Source organism: Oncorhynchus masou, chromosome 16 (assembly GCF_036934945.1).
Source record: "Oncorhynchus masou masou isolate Uvic2021 chromosome 16, UVic_Omas_1.1, whole genome shotgun sequence".
Taxonomy (NCBI): Eukaryota; Metazoa; Chordata; class Actinopteri; order Salmoniformes; family Salmonidae; genus Oncorhynchus; species Oncorhynchus masou.
In genome coordinates this window covers 7,262,708-7,279,482 of record NC_088227.1, presented here as the reverse complement: position 1 = coordinate 7,279,482, position 16,775 = coordinate 7,262,708, and the positions used below count along the sequence as shown (strand labels likewise).

Below are 16,775 nucleotides of genomic sequence, written 5' to 3'. Positions count from 1 at the left end.
CATTGTCTGTTCTTCTGAGTTTTGAAGTTGAGTCTTTGCCTGACAAAGTGAAGTTAGGATATTTAAGTTAACCTGTATGAGCGTATATGCCGAATACATTACAATGTTACAGGTGTCAAGCTTACAGGCATGTGGCAGCAGTATGTAGGAGGGAGAGTGTGAGAAATGTGCAGAAAGGAATGATACAAAGGAATGTGTAGTATGGGGAAAGTAGTGAAATGTGTTAATTGTAGGGGTGTCCATGGAGCTGGGTGTAATATTCATATGTGTAAACATACTGAATTGTAATTGGATGCATTTTACCACCATGACTCACCTGGTTACTGTGCTATGATTGGTTAAGACCATCCAAATGGTTAGGTCATGGGCAGTTTGATCCTGGTTGGCGATACATGAACATGCCAGTTATAGCTAGCTAATAAAGAGCTACGTTAAGAAATATCCTGTTGTACTGCATTTTATTATTTTGTACAAAGTGTGCAAAACAAGACACTGGGGATCAGAAATGTCCCGTGCGAGAGTGGCAGGTGAGGATTCCAGGGTTAGAGTAGTGCAGACGTTGTTATATGCTGAGGCAGTGAAGAAAGTAGAGGAAGTTGGGTTAAGGGGGAGGAGTGGTGAGAGTTGTAGACATATATCAGTATAGAGGGACAGGCCAAAAAGTGATATACTTTTCAGTAAGATTGGATTTTTAGCATTTATAGCAACGGTTATCAGCTGCACTGCAGGGATGGAATGGAAGTCGCAGAAAATGGAGGTTGTGGTGGCAGATGCAGAGAGGTATTTGGGTGTGCAAGACTTGACATCAGAAGAGTTACAGGGTGTGTTAAGTGGTGATGTCCCATCCTTTCAGGATGATGGCATGAGGTAGGAATTAATACATTTAATTAGTGGAGAAGGGTGGTGTTAATTTTATTTGATATAATTTAGAAATGAGTGAGTGTAGTGTTAGATGGTAGGGTATTTATTTAGTACATTTTAATTTTTCAAGCAAAGTATAATGGAGTTGTACTCCAGTCTAGTAGGTGGCAAGTAATGCAACACATTGGATGCCAACCGCCGTTAAATCGCATAGAAGAAGAATAAGAAGACTTCCAATTAAAAGCGAGTGTATTTTGTCCTCACTAGGGAACCGTAGGCATTTGTCTCATTCTCTACTACGACCTGTGGTTTGTACTATCTGACGTGAGATAAGCACCGGTGGAAAGCTAGCAGTCTGAACTATGGAGCAGATACATGATATCCAGGTCGTTCCGTGCACCAACTCCAATTATCTGAAACCATTCAGGGTGCACTATAACCAGGTGAGTCAAAATAGCTCACTCGCGTCTGAATTCCCGGACTCATTCATTTCTATTGCTAGTAGCCCAACCCCCATTCTTTTCCCCATTGCTTTATTGTGCTGCTTCAACGGCATAACCTTCATAAAAATACAGTACACCATATTTCAGTGACACTTATGGACTTAGCTATCTTAACTTTGCTTCACCACTGCCACCAAATATTTTCTCTTAGCATGAAATGTAGATTTTCAGGCAAGTAGCTAACATATCAGTTGCTGTCTCATGAGCAAATGCTTTACATTAACGTTAGCTAACTAGCAACCTAGCTAAGTAACTGGCTAGCTTGTTGGAAATGTACAACCTGATGCTTAGCTACAATATCTACATTTCTCATGTGGTTGTTGTTGAGCGTTAGCTAGCCAAGTCATGTAATGTCAGGCCTTGTTGGGATGTGTCAAACTAGAGATGGCCTTTCTAGTTTGATAGTGATTTTATGAGGTCGGATGTTGAGTATTTGGTGCTGTGCTGAGCTTGCAAACCCATTTTACTGTCAGTGATATATTTTAATATATATATATAGGGAACCCACACAAGTCCACTTATGTATAGAACCCACCAGTATTTTATGGCCCACAAATCATCTTGTGAGAATGTTCATCTACCTGAGTCTTTAATCTAAAGGGCAGCTAGCCCCTCGGGAGATAAAATGCATGTTAGGAGAGCTTTCTAGTTAGCTACATTGATTCCACTAGTAACTATCCTCTTAGGTACGTACAGTAGTTAGTTGTTTGGAAGATTAACTATTAGCAATGTGATGTTCAAGACGACCATACTTTTATGGTTGATTGTATGTTTGTTGATTAGGAAATAGGTCTGGTCACAGGGAATTAGTCTATTCATCTTTAGCTACTCATAATAACACAATTGGAACCAGGTTTTGTGGTCGTTGTTTCAGTATGATATGTTGGATAAAGGAATACAAGACTCCATAACAGTCGTTGCTATTCTTGAATTAGGCTGTTACTACTTTCTGGATCGAAAGCTATGCTCAGGTCAATCAATAACATACATGTAGGCTTCTAGAGGCTGGGCAAAGGCTGTGCCATTGCCTCCTTTGACACTTTCCTTCAGGAAATGTGGAAATGTTCTGCTGTGATTTCTTTGGCAGTGAGACTCTTTGGGGCGGGCAACGCTTCATCACATTCACTCAACCTTTCCTGAGATAATGACATTTCTCCTTCTGTGGATTTCATGAAGGGCAGGAGGGCACCTGTAGATATTTCCGTCCCAAGTGTTCTCCCCATCTGGGCATGTGGTACTGGCCTAACGCTTCCTGTCATTGAGTGTGGAAGTGTTCTGCTTCTCTGGCCCATTGTTGCTCTTTAGGTGTTTGTGAGTCATAATGACCACTGTTGAGCCCTATTGGTATGGCATGTCTTCCCCATCCGTTGTGTTATATAGCAGAGACTTGATACTTTAAGTGGGGCGTTAAAGGACAAAATGAAACTTTGGTTCTGGTGTTATACTTTGTATTGTTATAGAGAAACTTCTCATGAACACACCACTTTTTTTTTTTTTTCATGAAGATTGGACTTGCCATTGCTGAGATCTTATTTTCAAGTTATCTGAAAAGATCAACAAGGTTGCAGACAGGTCAATGTTAATCCTAGTTAATAATTTCACCATCACCTGCCTGGATTTTTTAAATTCAACATGTTTTGTCCAATATCTCAAGAGAGGGTGGTCATAATGTAATTAAATTGATTAAAAGTAAAGTACAATTTATGAAATAGAAATGCTATATTATGCAAATTAGGCACTACAGAATATATATTTACAGTAATTTAAGCCCAATAATTTGAAGTAGGGTGGTCATGTTAACAGATGTTCATGTTTTATACAAAACGGAGTTACAATTCATTACAATTGATTAACTTGTTATACAACTTTGCAAATAATATATGTAATATGCGAATTAGTCTGTACAGCATGTTAAACCCATTCATTTAAAGTAAGGTGGTCATATCATTAACGTGTGTGTGTGTGTGCGCGCGCACACCAGGGGTACTAGCAGTATACATATAATTGCCAGGGCTCTAGAAGCACCTTTTTTACAAGGAACACATGGGTGTCTGTAAGCCAGTAATAGACGGCTTTTGACTGTAAAAATAAATCGAAAATTGGAACCAGCCAAGTGTCCAGGATGAGAGGGAAAATCCCATTGTGAATAATGCTTTTTTTTAGCCTATTCATTGAAGGAAATACCAGTTGATGTAAATACATTTGACTGGTTATGCTTATCGTTCTATTGGTTCATTCGCATCATTTAGTGGAATTAAATTGGCCAGTTTGTATCTTCTTTATGCATCTTATTTTATCAGATGTGCATAGCGTACAGAGAGCCTTTGAGCAGAAAATGAAGGCCAATGGTGACTTTAAAACAGTTTAATGGCTGTGATAGAAAACCTGAGGATGAATCAACAACATTGTAGGTACCTCGCAACACTAACGTCAGGGTAATAAAGAAATGGAATGGAGGTAAGCACAGGCCAAATCCTAGAGGAAAACCTGTCTGTCTGTTGGAAGATGAATACACCTTTCAGCAGGACTATAACCTAAATTACAAGGCCAAATATACTTGAGTTGCTTACAAAGAAAACGTTGAATGTTCCTGAGTGGCCTAGTTACAATGTTGACTGGCAATGATCAACAACCATCTTGACAAAGCTTGAAGGAAGGCCGATTTTTGCTTGTTTGAATTTGATCACTTGGAGCAAAGTCACAGACCCGTATACTGCTTTTAGAGGATGTTTCTGTCTCATCGGCCAAGGGTTGCAAGCTATCATCCTCAGTGGCAAGGGTCTCCTGCTGGGTCTCTGTCACTATTGCTCTGAAATTCGTAATGCTCCAACGGACCAGAGTCACTAGTTCTAGATTCCTGCTCGCTTTCAGAATCTCCCATTGACTCGGTTTCTCCATTACACTCTTGTCCTATCAACATGGACCCGGAGGCAGCCTCATCGACTACTTTTGAACTTAGACTGTGGAGGATCCAGACTGCAGTTCTCTGGTCATCACTGCCCCCATCCACATCTGGTAGTGGGTTTGGTTTCATTGTTCTGGCATCTGCAAAACTATCCTCTGAAAGGATGGAGCGAACAGTTGTATCCTCTTCAGCCTCTCCAATCGGAAGAAAGTTCACAGGAAGTAAGAAGTTGCGGTGTACAGCCTTGCCCTTGTCTGTGGAAGGGTTGGCTACACTGTAGATGTGCAGCTCTGGGTTGCTCCAGCTGAAGACATAGACGGTAGATTCTCCCACACCTGCCAATTTCCGTTTGTCCCGTTCTTTCTTGTTTGTTCAGAGAATTTTGTCACTGACCTCCAGGGTACATCCTCTCACCTTCTTGTCATATTTTCTTGCCTGCTTTTTTTCTGTGCCTTCGATGTGTTTGTGTGCCATGCATGGCCTCCTGAAGATCTCTTTTGAAAGGAGTCTACAAATTTGCTGGAACCCAAAACGGTCTCGTCTCTCAGAACACTTCCAAACATGGTGTCGACCGGTAGCTGTGGGGTCCGCCCAAACATTAAGTAAAAAGGGGCGAACCCCGTCATCTCATGTACGGTACAGTTATATGCAAACGTGAGAGTTAACTGTAAGGTTGCAAGATTGAATCCCCGAGCTGACAAGGTGAAAATAACCCGAGCTGACAAGGTGAAAATCTGTCCTTCTGCTCCTGAACGAGGCAGTTAACCCGCCGTTCCTAGGCCGTCATTGAAAATAAGAATGTTTTCTTAACTGACTTGCCTAGTTAAAAAAAGATTAAATAAAGGTGTAAAAAAAAAAAAGAATGTTTTTTTGCCAAATCGATGTCCAAAAATAGCGATTTCCGATTGTTATGAACTTGAAATCGGCCATAATTAATCGGCCATTCCGATTAATCAATCAACCTCTAGTTACTACTAGTACGTCAATACTCGCTCCATCCTTCGACCGAACAGAAATCGATACAGACCAACTCTAGTGGCGCACTTGTCTTAATCGCTTCAAGAGGAGCTCTTACCTCAAGTCTTCTTGACTTGCTCACAACACATCGTCTACATCTCATGACCTAGTCTTTAACTTGTTCATCCATACCAACCCAAAATAACCTCTGTCTGAGATGTAAGGTTCTTGCTTGACCTTGGTGTGCAGCATCATCATGTGTTCCATTCAACACATCTGCCTTCAAGGACAAAGTTACAATGAACTGATAGCTCTTATTTCCAGTTTTATCCTTTGATTTCCTGTACAGTTTTCCATCCTTGTTTTCAAACTTTTTTCTGCACGTCCACTGTTTCATGTTCTCTTTCACAATGTATTGGTCTCCGTTTCCCTTCCACATAATAGGTAGCACGAGCCAATGTCTCATCTGCTTGCTGCTTCTCTTTGAGATCTCCTAGTCAAAAAGTGTGTAGCGCTGGGTAACCTCCCTGCAGCAGATGTTGGGATAGCTGCATCAGAGGGACAGTGCACATGGATATGATCCCCTTTCGGGACAAGCGGTTGTCTAGGAGTGCCTTCACTTCATCAGAGATTTGTTGAGGGATTTACTAGCAAACGGTCTACTTTTACTCTCACCCTCTGGGATCTGGCTCAGAACAGCACCGAGGCCGTCAATTGAAGCTTCAGTCGAAAGTATGAAGGGTTTACTAAAATCTGGGTGAGCTAAAACTACAGCATTTATTACAGCTGCTTTTAACTCATCAAATGCATGTTGACACTCACTCGCCCAGTCTTCAGGTGTCAGCCTCTGGGACGGCCTACTCTGAGTCTTGCCATTTATCTTTTCGTTTGGTTTTCTGTCCCGCTGTTTATAAACAGCACAGAAGCTTGGCAATTTTGAAAACCCTTTGAGTGGGAGTAATAGTTCATCATTCAGAGAAATGACTGGACCCTCTTCAGTCCAGGAGTTTTTCCATCAATCTCCATGAGATCAGTGGCTGTCATCTCACTGATGGCTGTCACTTTTCCCACATCAGTCTGGATCCCCTTTTCAGATATCACATGGCCCAAGAATAACACAGATCGCCTAAGGAAGTGGCACTGAGGAGCAAGCTTCAAGTTGTTGTTTGAGAGTCTACATTAAACCAACTCCAACCATTCAAGTGCTTCTTGTTCACTTTTACCAAACACCAGTAAGTCCTCTAGATTGACATCATCATCCTGGCAAACATAGCTGGGCTGTTGCAGAGGCCCTTAGCCCATCTGTTATATTCGAAAAGGCCAACTGGTGTGGTAACGGCTGTGTATTTACAATCTTCTTCGTGTATGGGAATATTGTAAAATCCCAATGTCAGATCCATTGTGCTGAAAAGGCAGTTTCCGCCCAATGACGCCAGTGCTTCGGCTTGATTTGGTAGGGGCTAAGCATCCTTCAGAGAACAACAGTGGCAACTTTTTCCCCCGGCATTTTACATATTTTCCAGTATTCTTATAACTGTATCTGATTCATCAGAAAGGCCATTGGCTGGTTGTGATATTGCTTCCAATATCCCTCTACTTTTTTGAGTTGGAGGACATGTTTCAGTACAGTTGTTCCTATGATCACTTCATCAGTTTTCCCTGGCACAGCGAATACTGGCACCAGCATCTTGCAGTTCATTCATTTGATATGGAGCTCATATTCACATTTTGGATTGACCTGTTGCCCTCCACATCCAATGAGTACTACAGGAGTGGACATTTTCGAGCTTTCAGTTAAGACATGTTTTCGAAGCAATGTATGCTCAGCAGATTCAGTAACGTACAGGCCATTGAACCACTATCAACGAGTCCTCTTAGTTCTACTGAACCCTGCACGGTCACTCGTGCATAGAACAGACTTTCATTGCCGGTTATTCTCCGAGTAGGTTGATATATCACATTTTTGTTGCCTTGATTTTTCTCTTTGTATGAAGACAGTTCTATTTCAGGATCAGTTTCATTTATAGGGGCTGAGTTTTTAGCTGCACCTTTCCCCTCAAGGTGCAGACCTATTAGTTTAAAGCTGCACCTTTCCCCTCAAGGTGCAGACCTATTAGTTTTTAGCTGCACCTTACCCCTCAAGGTGCAGACCTATTAGTTTAAAGCTGCACCTTTCCCCTCAAGGTGCAGACCTATTAGTTTTTAGCTGCACCTTACCCCTCAAGGTGCAGACCTATTAGTTTTTAGCTGCACCTTACCCCTCAAGGTGCAGACCTATTAGTTTAAAGCTGCACCTTACCCCTCAAGGTGCAGACCTATTAGTTTTAAAGCTGCACCTTTCCCCTCAAGGTGCAGACCTATTTTAGTTTAAAGCTGCACCTTTCCCCTCAAGGTGCAGACCTATTAGTTTAAAGCTGCACCTTACCCCTCAAGGTGCAGACCTATTAGTTTAAAGCTGCACCTTACCCCTCAACGTGCAGACCTATTAGTTTAAAGCTGCACCTTTCCCCTCAACGTGCAGACCTATTAGTTTAAAGCTGCACCTTTCCCCTCAACGTGCAGACCTATTAGTTTAAAGCTGCACCTTTCCCCTCAACGTGCAGACCTATTAGTTTAAAGCTGCACCTTACCCCTCAACGTGCAGACCTATTAGTTTAAAGCTGCACCTTTCCCCTCAAGGTGCAGACCTATTAGTTTAAAGCTGCACCTTTCCCCTCAACGTGCAGACCTATTAGTTTAAAGCTGCACCTTTCCCCTCAAGGTGCAGACCTATTAGTTTAAAGCTGCACCTTACCCCTCAAGGTGCAGACCTATTAGTTTAAAGCTGCACCTTACCCCTCAACGTGCAGACCTATTAGTTTAAAGCTGCACCTTTCCCCTCAACGTGCAGACCTATTAGTTTAAAGCTGCACCTTTCCCCTCAACGTGCAGACCTATTAGTTTAAAGCTGCACCTTTCCCCTCAACGTGCAGACCTATTAGTTTAAAGCTGCACCTTACCCCTCAACGTGCAGACCTATTAGTTTAAAGCTGCACCTTTGCAGACCTATTAGTTTAAAGCCCTCAAGGTGCAGACCTATTAGTTTAAAGCTGCACCTTTCCCCTCAACGTGCAGACCTATTAGTTTAAAGCTGCACCTTACCCCTCAACGTGCAGACCTATTAGTTTAAAGCTGCACCTTTCCCCTCAAGGTGCAGACCTATTAGTTTAAAGCTGCACCTTGATTTTGTGGCCGCTGCCCGACTGGTGTCTCTTCTAACCTACTGCTTTTGTGGTCTATGGTTTGATGGCCAGGATTGTGACATTTGAAGAACATCTTTTACATATAGCACATGGGAAGGAGGGAGACAACGGTGCAGTTCTGCTGGGCCCTCTTGCGTTGCGAGCAACGTTCTGGTTCATAATAAACCGGTCTAGCAGTGTTACAGGTTTTGTCATTGCCACTCTGAACTCCCTAAACCGCTGAGGTAAGGATGGGGTGCTCTGAGCTCACCTCCTGTTTTTTGAATGTCTTCCTGAGGTGTCAATATGTTTTGTTTCCTCCTTGTAGCACATCTGTCATTTTGGTGGTTGTCTATCAATTTCTTAACTTCACCCACTGTCCATTTTCTCCCTATGCTTGCATCCGAATGCTGTGTACAGGTCATGATTGGGGCAGTGCTTCACAAACATCATGGTGACCGCATGACCCACATCATCCATCTGTCTGCCCTGTCTTTGTAGACATTCATTAGCTAGATCTGCTACTCGGTTAAGGCACACCCAGTAGTCTAAGCTACTCTCCCCCTGATAAGGTTTGGTTTCATAATCTTGAAGTGGCATAGAAGAGGAGATAGCCTCACCAAAATGCTCTTTCAATTTACTGAAAATAACCTCAGGGTCTCTGCTGATGTTTACAAGGGGGTTGCTGTAATTTTTATCTTGATTAAATCCTTTCCCCATTAACATTTCTATGATTTTATTACCTTGCTCTGGCGTTTTGTAAACTTTCTTTACCAAGTAAGTCATCATTTCCTGCCACTCATACACATTACATTTATCTGTTCCATCACCTCTGAAAGTGGATGGCTCACACATATCAGATTTCATGACAGTTTACCTTGTACCAGTCTGGCATGCACAATGGGACGGTGTTGGCGGCTACCTTGGATGGTGTGGTATTACTTGCTGACAGACTTGAAACAATACTGTGACCAATCTCTTGACCCATCTGTTTGACTAAATCAAACATAACACTGCTGCGTATGGTATTCATCATCGTTGGAGTGATTATCATCTCCATCACTCTGACCTGTTGTTTGATCAATAACATCCTCTTGTTAATTTACTGACGTTACACCAGACTCCCCTTTAAAGTATGCTCTACCATTCTAGCTATCTGAGCCCCCCTACCAATACTGGGGTTTACAGTATCACAGTTAACTCCCCTAGGTTGTAAGTCCTCATCAGTGTTAGAATTGGCTAAACTTTGAACATTTAGATTAGAGGTCGACCGATTATAATTTTTCAACGCCGATACCGATTATTGGAGGACCAAAAAAAGCCGACACGATTAATCGGACAATTTTTATTTGTAATAATGACAATTACAACAATACTGAATGAACACTTATTTTAAATTAATATAATACATCAATAAAAATCAATTTAGCCTCAAATAAAATTAAACATGTTCAATTTGGTTTAAATAATGCTAAAACAAAGTGTTGGAGAAGAAAGTAAAAGTGCAATATGTGCCATGTAAAAAAAGCTAACGTTTAAGTTCCTTGCTCAGAACATGAGAACATATGAAAGCTGTTGGTTCCTTTTAACATGAGACTTCAATATTCCAAGTTAAGAGGTTTTAGGTTGTAGTTATTATAGTATTTATATGATTATTTCTCTCTCTACCATTTGTATTCCATATACCTTTGACTATTGGATGTTCTTATAGGCACTTCGGTATTGCTGGGCGCGAACCAGGAACACAACCACCCTCGAAGCAGCATTACTCATGCAGAGCAAGGGGAACAACTACTCCAAGCCTCAGAGCGAGTGACGTTTGAAACGCTATTAGCGCGCACCCTGCCAACTAGCTAGCCATTTCACATCGGTTACACCAGCCTAATCTCGGGAGTTAATAGGCTTGAAGTCATAAACAGCTCAATGCTTGAAGCACAGGAAAGAGCTGCTGGAAAAACGCACAAAAGTGCTATTTGAATGAATGCTTATGAGCATGCTGGTGTCTACCATCGCTCAGTCAGACTGCTCTATCAAATCATGGACTTAATTATAACATAACAAATACAAGCATTTGGTCATTAATATGGTCGAAACGTTTATTATCGCATATACCCTGACTCTGCGTGCAATGAACGCAAGAGAAGTGACACAATTTCACCTGGTTAATATTGCCTGCTAACCTGGATTTCTTTTAGCTAAATATGCAAGTTTAAAAATACATACTTCTGTGTATTAACTTTAAGAAAGGCATTGATGTTTATGGTTAGGTACACGTTGGAGCAACGACAGTCTTTTTTCCCGTGAATGCACACCGCATCGATTATATGCAACGCAGGACATGCTAGATAAACTAGTAATATCATCATCCATGTGTAGTTAACTAGTGATTGATTTATTGTTTTTTACAAGACAAGTTTAATGCTAGCTAGTAACTTACTTTGGCTTCTTACTGCATTCGCATAACCGGTAGGCTCCTCGTGGAGTGCAATGAGAGGTAGGTGGTTAGAGCGTTGGACTAGTTAACCAAAAGGTTGCAAGATTGAATCCCCGAGCTGACAAGGTAAAAATGTCATTCTGCCCCTGAACAAGGCAGTTAACCCCCACCAGAACGTGTTCTTAACTGACATGTCTAGTTAAATAAAGGTACAAAAAATAAAATATCTGCCAAATCGGTGTCCAAAAATACAGATTTCCGATTTGGCTATTCCGATTAATCGGTCGACCTCTAATTTAGATTTAAATTTTTTTATTTCACCTTTATTTAACCATGTACGCTAGTTGAGAACAAGTTCTCATTTGCAACTGCGACCTGGTCAAGATAAAGCAAAGCAGTGTGACACAGACAACAACAGTTACACATGGAGTAAATGATAAAAAAGCCAATAACACAATAAACAAGCCAATGACACAGTAGAAAAAAGAAAGTCTATATACAGTGTGTGCAAAAGGCATGAGGGGGTGGGCAATAAATAGGCCATAGGAGCGAATAATTACAATTTAGCAGATTACCACTGGAGTGATAAATGAGCCGATAATGATGTGCAAGTAGAGATACTAGTGTGCAAAAGAGCAGAAAAGTAAATTGAAAAACAGAATGGGGATGAGTTAGTTGTAGATTGGGTGGGCTATTTACAGATGGACTATGTACAGCTGCAGCGATCGGTTAGCTGCTCAGATAGCAGATGTTTAAAGTTGGTGAGGGGGGAAAAAAAGTCTCCAACTAAAGCGATTTTTGTAATTTGTTCCAGTCACTGGCAGCAGAGAACTGGAAGATAAGGCGGCCAAATGAGGTGTTGGCTTTGGGGATGCTGGAACATGTGCTACGGGTGGGTGTTGTTATCGTGACCAGTGAACTGAGAAGGCGGAGCTTTACCTAGCAAAGAATTATAGATGACCTGGAGCCAGTGGGTGCCACTTATTTTGTGAAGTGCACCAGTCCCTCCTGCAGCAAAGCACCCCCACAACATGCATCCACCCCCTTGCTTCACGGTTGGGATGGTGTTCTTTGGCTTGCAGGCCTCCCCCTTTTTCCTCCAAACATAACGATGGTCATTATGGCCAATGATTTCTATTTTTGTTTCATCAGTCCAGAGGACATTTCTCCAAAAAGTACTCTTGTCTCCATTTGCAGTTGCGAACCGTAGCTTCTTCCTTGCTGAGCGGCCTTTCAGGTTATGTCGATATAGGGACTCATTTTACTGTGGATATAGATACTTTTGTACTTGTTTCCCCCAACATCTTCACAAGGTCCTTTGCTGTTGTTCTGGGATTGATTTGAACGTTTTGCACCAAAGTACGTTCATCTCTAGGAAACACAACGCGTCTCCTTCCTGAGCGGTATGACAGCTGCTTGGTCCCATGGTGTTTATACTTGCGTACGATTGTTTGTACAGATGAACGTGGTACCTTCAGGTGTTTGGAAACTTCTCCCAAGGATGAACCAGACTTGTGGAGGTTCACAATTTTTTTTCTGAGGTCTTTGCTGATTTCTTTTGAATTTCCCATGATGTCAAGCAAGGAGGCACTGAGTTTGAAGATAGGCCTTGAAATGCATCTAGAGGTACACCTCCAATTGACTCAAATTATGTCAATTAGTCTGTCAGAAGCTTCTGAAGCCCTGACATAATTTTTGGGAATTTCCCAAGCTGTTCAAAGGTACAGTCAACTTAGTGTATTTTAATTTCTGACCCACTGGAATTATGAGACTGTGAATTATAAGTCAATCTGTTTGAAAAATTACTTGTCATGCACAAAGTAGATGGCCTAACCGACTTGCCAAAACTATAGTTTAACAAGACATTTGTGGAGTGGTTTAAAAACAAGTTTTAATGACTCCAGCCTAAGTGTATGTAGACTTCCATCTTCAACTGTACATAGTCACATTCGCTATTTACTTTAGGATATAGGAACCTGTTTTCAAACAACACTTTTTATGCAGTTTTTATATACAGAGGATGGAGACACGATCCTGCTCTCAGAATATCTTTGACTGAGGAGCAGGCAGACCAACTTCCCAAATAGGGGAGAAGCACTCAAAACCCACTAGTTGTTCTTTCAAAGAAAATAATACAAAAATGGTAAGTCTGAAGACCTCTTCTATTACCTTAATACAATGGCAGCAAATATTCTTTTGAATTCAGCAACACATAATGAAAGGTAACTTTATTTATATCACCCCTTTTCCTGAAGTGAATGGTTTCACCCACTACTTTACTCCGAACTGCTGCATTCTTTGATATCTACATTGTGTGCAAGGTTGATAGAAACTCTACATTTTCATGTTGTCACACTAAGCTAGACAGAAAATGCTACCTGCTCCCATAGTATCAATTGCTGATCGCCTATTAGCTTCAATCTACTAGCCCTATAATGAATTTTATTTTGAAATTTCATCTGATGGGTTCTTTGAATCAGTACACCACACACACGATATCTAGCGGCATACAGTATCTGACAGCCACCAAGCTAGAATTGACATGCACCCCTACTGAAAGCTCAGAACGTATTCATACCTCTTGACTTATTCCACATTTTGTGGTGTTACAGCCTGATTAAATAAAATGTAAATCTCACTCGTCTGCACATAATACCCAATAATGACAGTGAAAATATATTTTTAGACATTTTAATTGTGTTTTTTCTTCCTCATTTGATTTACCCAACATTCGTAGCACTTTGAAGGTGCGTAATATGTTTATTAGCACCCTTTGTTGGATGGGGATTTGATTTGAACAGACCTCCAGGCTGTGTAAGGGCTATTTGACCAAGAAGGAGAGCTGGAGGGCTGCATCAGATGACCTGGCCTCCACAATCACCTGACCTCAACCCAATTCAAATCAAATGTTATTTGTCACATACACATGGTTAGCAGATGTTTAATGCGAGTGTAGCGAAATGCTTGTGTGTCTAGTTCCGACAATGCAGTAATAACCAACGAGTAATCTAACCTAACAATTTCACAACAGCTACCTTATATACACACATGTAAAGGGATGAATAATATGTTCATAAAGATATATGAATGAGTGATGGTACAGAATGGCATAGGCAAGATTCAGTAGATGGTATCGAGTATAGTATATACATATGAGATGAGTAATGTAGAGTATGTAAACATTATACACTCAATGTTAGTGATGGCTGTTTTTCAGTCTCGGTCCCTGCTTTGGTGCACCTGTACTGACCTTGCCTTCTGTATGATAGCGGGGTGAACAGGCAGTGGCTCGGGTGGTTGTTGTCCTTGATGATCTTTATGGCCTTCCTGTGATATCGGGTGGTGTAGGTGTTCTGGAGGGCAGGTAGTTTGCCCCAGGTGATGCGTTCTGCGGACCTCACTACCCTCTGGAGAGCCTTATGGAATGTGGGCGGAGCAGTTGCCGTACCAGGCAGTCATACAGCCCGACAGCATGCTCTCGATTGTGCATCTGTAAAAGTTTGTGCTTTTGGTGACCAGCCAAATTTCTTCAGCCTCCTGAGGTTGAAGAGGCACTGCTGTGCCTTCTTCACCACACTGTCTGTGTGGGTGGACCAATTCAGTTTGTCCGTGATGTGTACGCCAAGGAACTTAACTTTCTACCCTCTCCACTACTGTCCCGTCGATGTGGATAGGGGGGTGCTCCCTCTGCTGTTTCCTGAAGTCCAAGATCATCTCCTTTGTTTTGTTGACGTTGAGTGTGAGCTTTTCCTGACACCACACTCCGAGGGCCCTCGCCTCCTCCCTGTAGGCCGTCTCGTCGTTGTTGGTAATCAAGCCTACCACTGTTGTGTCGTCCGCAAACTTGATGATTGAGTTGGAGGCGTGCGTGGCCACGCAGTCGTGGGTGAACAGGGAGTACAGGAGAGGGCTCAGAACGCACCCTTGTGGGGCCCCAGTGTTGAGGATCAGTGGGGAGGAGATGTTGTTACCTACCCTCACCACCTGGGGGCGGCCCGTCAGATAGTCCAGTACCCAGTTGCACAGGGCGGGGTCGAGACCCAGGGTCTCGAGCTTGATGACGAGCTTGGAGGGTACTATGGTGTTAAATGCTGAGCTGTCGTCGATGGACAGCATTCTCACATAGGTATCCTCTTGTCCAGATGGGTTAGGGATGTGTGCAGTGTGGTTGCGATTGTGTCGTCTGTGGACCTTTTGTGGCGGTAAGCAAATTGGAGTGGGTCTAGGGTGGAGGTGATATGGTCCTTGACTAGTCTCTCAAAGCACTTCATGATGACGGAAGTGAGTGCCACGGGCGGTAGTCGTTTAGCTCAGTTACCTTAGCTTTCTTGGGAACAGGAACAATTAAGTTGGTTTGGGATGAGTTGGACCGCGGAGTGAAGGAAAAGCAGAGGGAACTCCCTCAAGATTGTTGAAAAAGCATTCCAGATACAGCTGGTTGAGGTAATGCCAAGAGTGTGCACAGCTGTCATCAAGACAAGGCAAAGGGTGGCTACTTTGAAGAATCTCAAATATAAAATACATTTTTTAGTTACTACATGTGTTATATCATAGTTTGTCTTCACTATTATTCTACAATGTAGAAAATAGTAAAAATTGAATGAGTTGGTGTCCAACCTTTTTTTTTTTTGACGGGTACTGTATATAAAATGCTTCTTATTGTAGTCTTTGCTCGGCATCAGACAAATTTTGTGCTTCAGTTGCACTTCTAAACTCGGATGAGAATTCACCAACAGGCATTCCATCAGTAGACGGCGCTCTTACTGATGTGTAGCTACTTTTCCCCAGTACGTTTTGCTTGTAAATGTCCAAACTCACCAAGAATTACTTTAAGTAGCTACTACTTGTATAACTTTTTGAGCTAGATTGCCAGTCTTTGTAATTTGTTTTTTCATTTGCGCTCGCTAGCAGGCTTCATATTGAAATCTGCTATTAGTTTGTGCAAATGTTGTTAGCAATCTGGTAACTGATGCCCAACTAGCTTTTTTTTTGCCCCCTGTGTACTAAGACGGCAATACTGTAAATCCCGCGATGAAAGGCCGGCATGGCTTTATGAAAATCTGGATACCGCCCTATCCTAGTTAATGGATGATTTGATATCCATCCGAGCCCACCAACATGTAGGACAACTAACTAGATCCGAGCACAGTTCTTTCAGAATGTGAATGTCATTCATGTATTGTTTTTGTGTCGTTCACAGAATGGGACAAAGAAATCGTGGGACTTCATGCGAACTCATGACAGGTGAGCTTTTATCTGCCATTGACCCGTTTCGTTGTTGATAAGAGAAACTCCGTGCTAGAGATGGGGTGTACTCACATGATCACACTCAAACACACACTCTTTCAACTACCTCGCTGTCAGCTGAGAAGAGTCTTCAGATGCCCACCCCTCCCCCCCTTCCCAACGCATTCCTATACCCTTCACTTTGACTTGCTACCAAATAAACTAACAAAATATAATATTGAGGCCATTTCCTTGAATTTGGGAAAGCCCAGACAATTTCTCTTCAGTCAGTATAAGCTCTAAGCATTTCTTGTGGAGATTTTAAAATCTGAGGTATGAGTCGACACTTGTACCTAGGGACATTTTTGGCCGATACCGATATTTTCCTTGCCAAAAAACTTGATACCGATATTAAAACATTTAGCTGCCTTTTAAGCATTCTAGTACAGTTAAATAGTTGAAACGCACAAACTGACAGTTAGTTTGTTGGCATTTACGTATATCCCCATTACCAGTAAAACATAAAACCTATTTCTTTCATTTGCTGTGCTGTTTCGTTGTCCATTTGTTAAGTCGTTTCATTCTCAACCAAGATTTCATCATACATTTCAAGCAGTGAGGTTTCAGCTCTCTGTCCGTGGCCTCTTCCTCGGTGCACACTGTCACTG

The 16,775-nt window shown here is 42.0% G+C and overlaps 1 protein-coding gene across 1 annotated transcript in view; it reads left to right on the top strand.

Moving 5' to 3' along the window:
- The first annotated feature begins 1,141 nt into the window (after positions 1-1,141).
- LOC135557388 (uridine diphosphate glucose pyrophosphatase NUDT14-like) overlaps positions 1,142-16,775 on the top strand; it is a 57,268-nt gene continuing 41,634 nt past the window's right edge. Inside the window, exons 1-2 of the mRNA XM_064990611.1 lie at positions 1,142-1,304; positions 16,082-16,125. Coding sequence (XP_064846683.1) covers positions 1,224-1,304; positions 16,082-16,125 — 125 coding nt within the window. The 5' untranslated portion in view covers positions 1,142-1,223. The remainder of the gene's footprint in view (positions 1,305-16,081; positions 16,126-16,775) is intronic.